The sequence below is a fragment of the Bos mutus genome, chromosome 23, assembly GCF_027580195.1.
Source record: "Bos mutus isolate GX-2022 chromosome 23, NWIPB_WYAK_1.1, whole genome shotgun sequence".
NCBI classification, from domain to species: domain Eukaryota; kingdom Metazoa; phylum Chordata; class Mammalia; order Artiodactyla; family Bovidae; genus Bos; species Bos mutus.
Genome location: NC_091639.1, coordinates 17,086,143 through 17,095,651, shown reverse-complemented (window position 1 = coordinate 17,095,651; position 9,509 = coordinate 17,086,143). Strand labels below are relative to the sequence as shown.

General features: G+C 38.2%; 1 protein-coding gene across 1 annotated transcript; it reads right to left on the bottom strand.

Moving 5' to 3' along the window:
- Positions 1–518: 518 nt before the first annotated feature.
- Positions 519–9,284, bottom strand: LOC102275031 (prolactin). Its single transcript, XM_005894272.3, has 5 exons — positions 9,024–9,284; positions 6,116–6,297; positions 3,657–3,764; positions 1,449–1,628; positions 519–820 (listed from the first exon to the last, which is right to left on the bottom strand). The coding sequence occupies exons 1-5, from the start codon at positions 9,049–9,051 to the stop codon at positions 629–631; spliced, it is 690 nt and encodes a 229-aa protein (XP_005894334.1). The 5' UTR covers positions 9,052–9,284; the 3' UTR covers positions 519–628.
- Positions 9,285–9,509: the final 225 nt, after the last annotated feature.

Below are 9,509 nucleotides of genomic sequence, written 5' to 3'. Positions count from 1 at the left end.
AGAAGAGGGCCCCACCTGACCATTTCCAAACAGTGGAAATCTATTTCCATTGTTTTTAAATGTTTTTAAGTCTGTGATATTTTGTTATAGCAGCCCCAGAGGACTAAGACAGCATTATAACAATCTTTAGACAGTTCAGTAAACCTCATGCTCTTTGAGTACACTAATTTCATAGCATTTACATTGTCTGTTATAATTCTGTGAAAGTTGGCTGACATTTGGGAAAAAAATCCTGAGAATTCAGTCTTCTTGGTAGCATGACCAACACAATGAATGTTTATCTAATTTTTAATTCTAATAACTTGACCCAGAATAATTTGCTGTGATTCTAAAGTAAGTTATTAATGGTCTTTGTAATGTCAGTTTCTGCTATTTGTGACAAATTTTAATCAGAAGTTCTTTCTCTCAATCATAAGGAAGGATTTTCATTTGATTGTCTATTAAATGAAGATAAGAAACATTGACAAAATTGCAGTCTTAGATTTTGACATCGCTACAGAGTCTGTTTTTATTTAAGATGAAACCCATTAGAGCCAAGCATGCATTACAAAGCTATAAAGCTCAGAGAAGTTTGCCAGGGAATGGATCATTAAGAACCATCTCAGAAATGGAAAGGATGAATGTGGGCTTAGCAGTTGTTGTTGTAGATGATTCTGCAATTCAGGAGCTTAAGGTAAGTGTCAATCTTGCTTGAATCCCTGCGCAGGCAGTGGAGCAGGTTATAAAAAGCAGAATAACGTGCATCTTCATCCTTAGTTTGCAGGGACGGGAGTCCTGACCACACAGGGTAGGGCTCAGTCTCTTTGGCTCCAGGAATAACCTAAACATCCAAAAGATAATGAGTTATTATGAGTTTTAGTAGTATTTGCTCATCTTTGTTCTTTCTAATTATCAAATTAAAAATTAGGGAAGATACATGAAAGTCTCTACACTTGGATTTTGGAGCCAGTGTATCAGATATATGTTAGTAATTTATTAATAAAAACTAAAGCAGAACTCAAGTATTTGGTTTTGATCTTTTCTTTTCTTTCTTCTCACTCTCATCCTGTGGTTTGAGGAGAATAGAGAAAGAATACAAGCTGAATTTCAGTAGAGGATATCTTGGGATATTTTGAAGAAAACATTTATCTTGCAAATTGTATTCTCTAATTCTCTTATCCTTGAAAATATTTCAGCCATCTGTACCCAGGAAGAGGCAAGATTTTGGTGTAACTGTACAATTCAAGAAAGACTATACCTGTGAAAAATTGCTGTGGAATTCTAATTCACTTACAATAGAATCTATCACTATGAATGAACAGGTTCTTGCTTTATGTAACACCGGTCTAGAAAAAGAAGGCCTGAATTGTGTTCTTGTACAGTGAGATAGTTCAAAACTCATTCCTCATTACAGAAATCACCTCTCTCATTCATGAAAATAGCAAGGAAGCTTTCATGAAGCTGCTCACCTGGCCAAATATCATCTCCATGCCTTCCAGAAGTCGTTTGTTTTCTTCCTCAATCTCTATGGCCCTCGATAGGATAGCATCTGGGGCTCCTTTCATACCCCGCACCTCGGTGACTAGGTGATACAGAGGGTCATTCCAGGAGCGCAGCAACCCAAGAATCAAGCTCATAAGGACTTCATGCTGAACAACCACAAGAAACAATCTCATTAAAATAAGCATAATTCAGTGGATTTGGTAACATGTGATTTTTGCTCAGAGTGATTGACCTAAAAAACTCCTGGTTTTTCCTATATGTATTGAAAATTTTTTGAAGGTTGCAAAATTATAAAATGTAAGCTATCGGTTTATACTTTGCTGAAATACTTAAAAATCTGGCTTATTTTAGTAACCAATGTTTCTGATGAGTTCTAATTTATAACATAAAGAATTTTCTTTTTCCCTCTGAAATTCTGCCATCCACTGAGTGAGTTCTTTTATATTTGAATGTTTTGCTTGTCTGGGGAGAGAAATCTAAGTATTTTGTTGGAACTCAGTATGTGCCTGGAGTACCTGACCCAGGAAAGAAGGACTCCACCAGTGCCCAACTCATTTTCACCCAGTGATTCATTCATATTAATGAATCGATGTATTCATTCATGTATTTTTAGTTTTTGAGTGGTAGTTCCTTTTATGATATTAGAACAAAGAGGCAGTAAAGAAGATATGACATTCCTAACCACACTTTCCTCAGTCCATCCCAACATCAGCCCCCAAGCTGATATCAGAGCAGTCTATTTTGTCGACATGTGTCTGGGCAGAAAATGGCACAGTGTTGTCTTTATTAAGAGCATTAGTGGGATTCCCCATGGAGGGTTTTGCCCCTAGTTCACTACTATCAGGACTGGACATGCTCCCAGGGGCTGAGCATCTCTGATTAAAATTCTTGATTTCTTGATGGCCATGAACTACTTTAATGGTACAGGAAATGAACAGCAGAGAAGAATCAAACAGACATTGCAATAGAAACATGATGGGATGTGAGAGTAAGGGAGCTGAAATGAAATTCAGACTCTAGGGTGAGTGGCAGCATGGTTTTCCTGGGGGCGTTGTAGCTTAAAGAGGAAGAGTGAGAGCTCTGATTGGAAGAAACCCAGAATCACTGCTTACTACCTATGTGACTGGTACAAATTCCACAATTTTTCTGAGTCTTGGTTTCCATATTACAGGAAGTGTAATAACGGTCATTGTGCTACAGGAATTTTCATGAGGATTAAACATAGTAATGAAAACAAAGTACTTTGTAAATTGTATGGCAAGGTAATAGCTCTCAATAAATTTTAAATTTATTTTAAACTTATTTTAAAAGTCCTCCTTTTTCTTCTTGACCTTCTTCCTTCATTTTATCATCCTCCTTATTAAGAAGATTAGCAGATGAAAAAAATCCTGGTATCACTAACAAAGCTGAAGCAAGAGAACAGATTGTACTTAAGGGGAGGTGCATGTGGAAATATTTTAAATAATGTTAGCGCTGTGCCTAGTTCAGGGAATGAGAAAGGAGCAATTATAATGATAAAAATTTGGATCTGGGATACATGATTGAGGCTTATCGGTAGACATGTGGTCATCAGAACAAAGGCAATCATCACAACCATGAGAAGCAAAACATAATATTTTTTTAGGACCCGTTTTGGAGGGAGATTTATAATTAAAAATAAGAGGTGTTAGAGGAGTCAGTCAAGAATGAGGTAGGTGTCAGAGAAGTAGAAGAATCAGGTGAGCCTTGAAAGGCAGAATTGGTGGCTTAAGTAGTGCAGTGTAGAAGTGACTCCCATGTAGGAGTCACTAGTACAGGGAATACTCAAAACTGGGGTTGTGTTTCTTACATATCCATGAATTTTTTAAATCTATATTTTAAACATGGACATTCCATTTATTTCATGTTTTCATACAGTATAATGGCTGCAACCTTGGATCTAATGCATTGGTTGAACTTATGTTGTCCACATGGACAATTCATAGATCTGTTATTTATTTTGCTGCTACAGATCTTTATAGTCATCCCTTGATTTTACTCATATTTCATCAACTGCATAATGCAACTGCATAATGCATAATGTTTCTCCGCCTTTCTCTGCATGTCCAGTTACCATGACCTCTAATAACCTGAAGCCTGGTAACACCAGTGCACTGTCTCACTTGTTCTGGTGAAAACCCGGATAAAAGACTCACGTGGGTCTGTTGGGCTTGTTCTTTGTCTTCAGGGGTAGGAAGGGAGGAGGTATGGCAGCTGTTGAGGGCCATGGTAATGAACCCTTTGCCCTGGGCATACCGTTTATCCTGGAAGCAATCAAGCAAATTCAATTCATTAGGGTTGTTTGGGCATTCAATAAATGAACCTTTAGCAGAATATTAACACGTTTGATAGATGAATAATTTTTTTAATGAGGGTCACATAAAAATTGAAAGTAATTCTTTTTCCTACTTTTACTTTCTATTATCTCTGAAAACAGTTGCTTGTCATCTAAATTCCAACCTCTTTCCTTCTTTTTTTTTCCCTTGTTTCATTTCATCCTTCCCATAGTTACTATTTGGATAGCAAACACTAAAAATAACCCAAATATGAAATATTAACTGCTTTATTAAGTATCATCTTTTTTTAGTATTTGAACCAAATATAGTGCATATGTATGATACCTATGTAGACATTTAATCTCTTGTTTACTTTGGGTTGGAACCAATGTACTCCCTTAAAAGAAGATATATAATTATAACTTTTCTTTGACTAATCTGAATCCACAAACCTATAGCTTAGTATGCTTCACAGATGCAGAATACAGCATTGTTGATGATGAGAAAATGGTAAGTCAGAAAAACATGGCATAAAATTTTTGAAAATAGTAAGCAATGGACTGAGAAGGAGAGTCGAAATAACTAGCTAACATGTTGATAAAGAAAACCTTATCTTTAGCAAAAGTTGTGAGCATTTAAAGAGATTACTTCGAAGATCTGGAAAAAAGATGACAGTCAAAAATGGAAGATGAAAGGAAAACTAGTGAATAAAAATTCATAAAAACTATATGAATTTAATAGAAACTTTGAGCACCATTTTTTATCAGTTTTCTGCTCTACTATGGGCTCCTTGATTGACATAAAAGAGTATACAACTTTAAAAGTAATTTCATCAGAAAGAGAATAATTTTGTTTCCAATTATAAACCAAGCATTCTATTGTAGTTATAAACCCATATATTGCACATCTTAGAACAGTAATTTGTAGCATTTAAAAAACTATCATTATTTGTTTTCATTACAGGAATTCAGCTCTGTCTAATGTGTTCCATCCACCCAGTTCACTGAAGTGCAGTTCCCATTTATTGGCTATTTACTGTGTGCTGGGTGAAGAATGCCCAGAGGGACACTGAAGGACCAGAAAATCAAGATGCTTCTTTTTCCCAGCCCCACCTAAGAGTGCTTTTTGTCAGGTACTGCTATGAACCGAATGCTGCTGCTGCTGCTAAGTCACTTCAGTCGTGTCCGACTCTGTGCGACCCCATAGACGGCAGCCCACCAGGCTCCCCAGTCCCTGGGATTCTCCAGGCAAGAACACTGGAGAGGGTTGCCATTTCCTTCTCCCCCAAATTCATGTGTTGAAGCAAAAATCTCCGAAGTACTGCGTTTGGAGAAGGGTCTTTATGAAGACTGTGTGCAAGCTACGTCGCTTCAGTTGTGCACCGCTATTTGCAACCCTGTGGACTATAGCCCTCTAGGCTCCTCTGTCCATGGAGATTCTCCAGGCAAGAATACTGGAGTGGGTTGTCATGCCCTCCTCCAGGGCATCTTCCTGACCCAGGGATTGCACCTGCATTTTTTATGTCTCCTGCATTGGCAGGAGGGTTCTTCCCCACGAGCACCACCTAGGAAGCCCTTATGAAGATTGACAATGAAAGTGAGAATCACTCATTTGTGTCCCACTCATGGAATTCTCCAGGCCCAGAATACTGGAGTGGGTAGCCTTTCCCTTATCCAGGGGATCTTCCCAACCCAGGGATTGAACCCAGATCTCCCACATTGCAGGTGGATTCTTTACCAGCTGAGCCACAAGGGAAGCCCAGAAGATTATGAGGATTAATTAAAGTTAAATGAGCTCATAGGGTGGAACACTGATCCAAAATGTTAGAGTCTTTATGAAGAGAAACACTGGAGAGTTTTCTCTTTTGTCTCTGTGCCTTTCCTCTGTTTCTCTTCCCTGCCCCCAACCCTGCATGGACACAGGGAGAAGCCAACCTGGGTAGACAGAGCCCTTACCAGAAACTGACCTTGCTGGCACTCTGATCCGGGACCTCCAGCCCCCAGAAGTGCAAGGAAATAAAGTTCTGTTGTTTAATCCACTGAGTCTATGGTATTCTGCTATGAGAGTCCAAGCTGACAAATACAGGTGCTTTAAATTTATTTTGGAAATTTAACAAATAAAAGCAAATTGAAACAGGTATGTCACTGCTTAAGAATCATGGAGATTTCATGAAACATCTTTTCTTCAGTTACCACATCTTACGAGCTAATGTCTTATTTGACCTAGAAAGTATGTTCTTTGAAGTTTGGCTGATGCAGCCTTCTTGTTTAAAGGATAGTATAGCCCAGTCACTTACGCAAAGGTTTCTTCTGGAAATAAGCAAGAAATACAGTACTTACAAATTCGTTGAACATTTCCGAGGAGAGGTCATGGATGTAGTGGGACACCATGACTGCCCGGTCAAACAGGTCTCGAAGGGATACCTGGCAGTTGCCAGGCCCATTGGGACAGACGGGGGTGGAGACCACACCCTGGCACAAGAGTAGATTTGACACCACCAGCAGCAGGAGCAGGCGGGACCCTGCTTAAATAAAAACATGAGCCGCTCTGAGATGATGTATTAGCCCAAGGTTAGCAAAAGCCATCCTCTCCAGGGAGGCCTCATCTCTCCCCGTTGCCCTGAGCAGGATTTGGTGCTGTAGCAGCTGGGGTGGGGAAGAAGCAACACCTTCCACTGTGTAAATTCAGATGGATGATGATATTTGCACAGATATATAGTTGCAGAAGTAGGTTACTCCATGCATTTTTGTATTGCTCCCAGAAGTGCTCCTGTGTTCTGCAAACACTTGGAATTTAAATTAATGTGAGTCAGCGTGTTTAGGTCATTCTCCTACGATAGTCTAATGTCTTGGGATTCTCTGCAGATTCTCAGCAGCTTGTAGGAGTTTGTCATTTTTTCACTGTTACTGACTCATGCTTGCGTTTTAGACACTGAAATGGCAAGAACAGCACAGTTGATTTGTGTGGTTTACCATCATGGTGGGTAAGAAGAAACACATGACTTCCTGAACCCTGTTATTGAACACAAAGAGAATTCTAAGAGAAAAAGGATACTGCATCTTGGATCTGCTAACCCCATCCATTTCCTTGATACTTTGCTAAAAGCTTTTAAAAATGTGTAAAATTTGTGTTTCATGATAATCCTCTGAGATAGCTTTGGCCTTCACTGTATTCTTGTTGTGCATAACTAAGTTCAGTCTCTTTGTCACCCCATAGACTGCAGCATTCTAGGCTCCCCTTCATTCATTATATCCTGGAGTTTGCTCAAATGCATGTCTGTTGAGTCAGTGATGCTATTTAACCATCTCATCCTCTCCCACCCACTTCTTGTATTGCCTTCAATCTTCCGCAGCATCAGGGCTCTTTCCAGTGATCTCCATTATTATCATCAGATTTTATTAATAAACAGTGACTTAGGGCAAGTGATTTTCCCCCAAGTCCCATGATTAGCAGATGGAGGTGACTGGGGACCACACTGTCATCTTTTCACTTCCTCATGTCACAACACACAGGCAGTTGGGCTCTTGGGTTGCATGTGTGTAACAGGGACCCCATCAGTAGCTGTGATGACCCGTGCTTGGGGCGATCATTGCTGTTACTAGTAGAGAAAAATATTTTGTCTTTGCATGACAGCAGTGACCCTAGAAAGACGATTTTATCCACTCATTCTGCTCTGTCTATAAAACATTCATTTTTAAAGTCCTTTACAATTAGCAGAGACAATGTAGTCACCAATTTACTATCTCAGCAGATGGACTGATATGAACCACTAACATATCAATAACTTACACTTTCAAAAGGAAAAAGGCAATGATTTAAATCATGTTTAAGTTCAAATTGCTCCAAATAAAATAAAGAATGTAGAAATGTGTTTACCAAAAAACTCCTTTCATCTGGAGTCTTGAATAAATGTAATTGGAAAGTGTCCAAGACAAAACGAGGCAAGGGCTAAAGATTTAGGGTGAAAAAATACCTAACCTTCAACACCTGAAAATATCTAAAAGACTATTTAGTATAGAATGTAGTATAGAATGAACAACCTTTTAGTTGCAAAATAAAAATATCAATATTGTGAGATAATTCATATAACAGTCTTTTAATTTTTCAAAGGCATATTTCCAAAGAGATTATTTTAGGTACTTTACAGTCATGTAACACAGCTGATTAACTGTTTTATCTACAAGTATAAATATAAAGTACTTTACAGATAGAGAAATTGGAATACTGGTTCTAGGAAATTCATAACTGGATAGATATTCTTTAACTCTGACTACATTTATCTGAACCTTTATCATCTGAAGGACTTTTTTCCACAGCCTAAGATGAGATAAAAAAGAAATGTTTTTGTTGTTTCATAAGATAAATTTTGTAATTAATGTCTTTGCCTTATAATTTCTTTTGTTAAATTAATTTTTATCGGAATATACTTGCTTTAGAATATTATGCTAGTTTCTGCTGTATAGCAAAGTGAATTAGCTGTATGTATACATATATACCCTCTTTTTTGGATTTCCTTGCCAGTTAGGTCACCAGAGAGCACTGAGTAGATTTGTCCTTGCTATACAGTAAGTTCTCATTAGTTATCTGCAATTTCTTTTTCTAGCGAATGTCAACCAAGCAAGTAAAGGCGATTATTGTTACTAGCCTGTGTTTTCTTCTAAGATATCATTTGGATTAAACCCAGTCAACAAAGTATTGTAGGAGACTACTCTGCTGTCACTGTCTGTATTATAGCTTCAGAGTTAAAAGTTTCATCAGACTGACTCATCTTAGCCACACCACATAAGAATCTTGGTAACTAGAAAATGTTTGTTTCTACCTTCTGGAGTTGTGATGAATTGGACTCAGAGACATTTTTGGTCTTATTCCAGTCTAAGTTTTCTCAACTTTGACATGATTGGCACCCTGAGCTGGATAAGTACTTGTTCTGGGGGCTAACTTGTGCATTGTAGTATGCTTAGCAATATCTCTGATCTCTGCCCCCTGGGCACCAGTTGCACCCCTGCCCCATATTAAGACAACCAAAACCATCTCCAGACATTAACCAAATGTCTCTGGAAGACAGTCCTCCATTCAAGAACCACTGTCCTATTGTGCCCCTATACAATTGATTTCTAGAGCAGGATTAGCTAGTTCTTCTAAACTCTGTAATCCTGAAACCTAAGAGAATATTTCCTCAAATTTCAAATTAATGCCCCCATTGGAACATGGATAAAACCCAACAACTCCGCAAGCTGCTGTACATACCTTTCTGCGACGAACCTTTGCTGTCCATGGTGGTGATGATTTCAAGAAACACACTTCACCAGGAAGCTCTCGTCCTATGGCTTTCTCTTCCCCAGATGTTGGCTTTATAAGGCTTTGACATCTTCATGAATATATTTAATCAGGCATTCCCTTCCCTTTTGCCAGTCATCTATTTCCGTCATTGAGATTACCCCCATAATTTCAAACATTGAATGGTATTCTATTTCTTATTCATATTCAGGAAGACATACTGACCAGAAATGAACATCTAGGAAGGATTTTGATTAATTAGACTGAAAGGAAATGAGAGAGATAATGATGGTGAGATCTGGAGACTAGTTTGAGTTAGAGGAACTATAAAATTATAGCAGTCATTTCTTGTAACATTTGCCTTTATTTCTCTGCAGTTTCTTGAATATAGCATTATCTTTCACTTAGGTGTCTCATGTATTATCAAAGAGTATTTTATTCTCATTCAAAATTGCT

Bases quoted from the DNA above. Each gene is read 5' to 3' on its own strand.
- LOC102275031 (XM_005894272.3), bottom strand. From the start codon at position 9,051: ATGGACAGCAAAGGTTCGTCGCAGAAAG. The intron at 6,298-9,023 runs GTATGTACAGCA...TTATTTAAGCAG, and splicing joins CAAAGGTTCGTCGCAGAAAG to GGTCCCGCCTGCTCCTGCTG. The intron at 1,629-3,656 runs GTGAGTCTTTTA...GTGGTTGTTCAG, and splicing joins AACAAGCCCAACAGACCCAC to CATGAAGTCCTTATGAGCTT.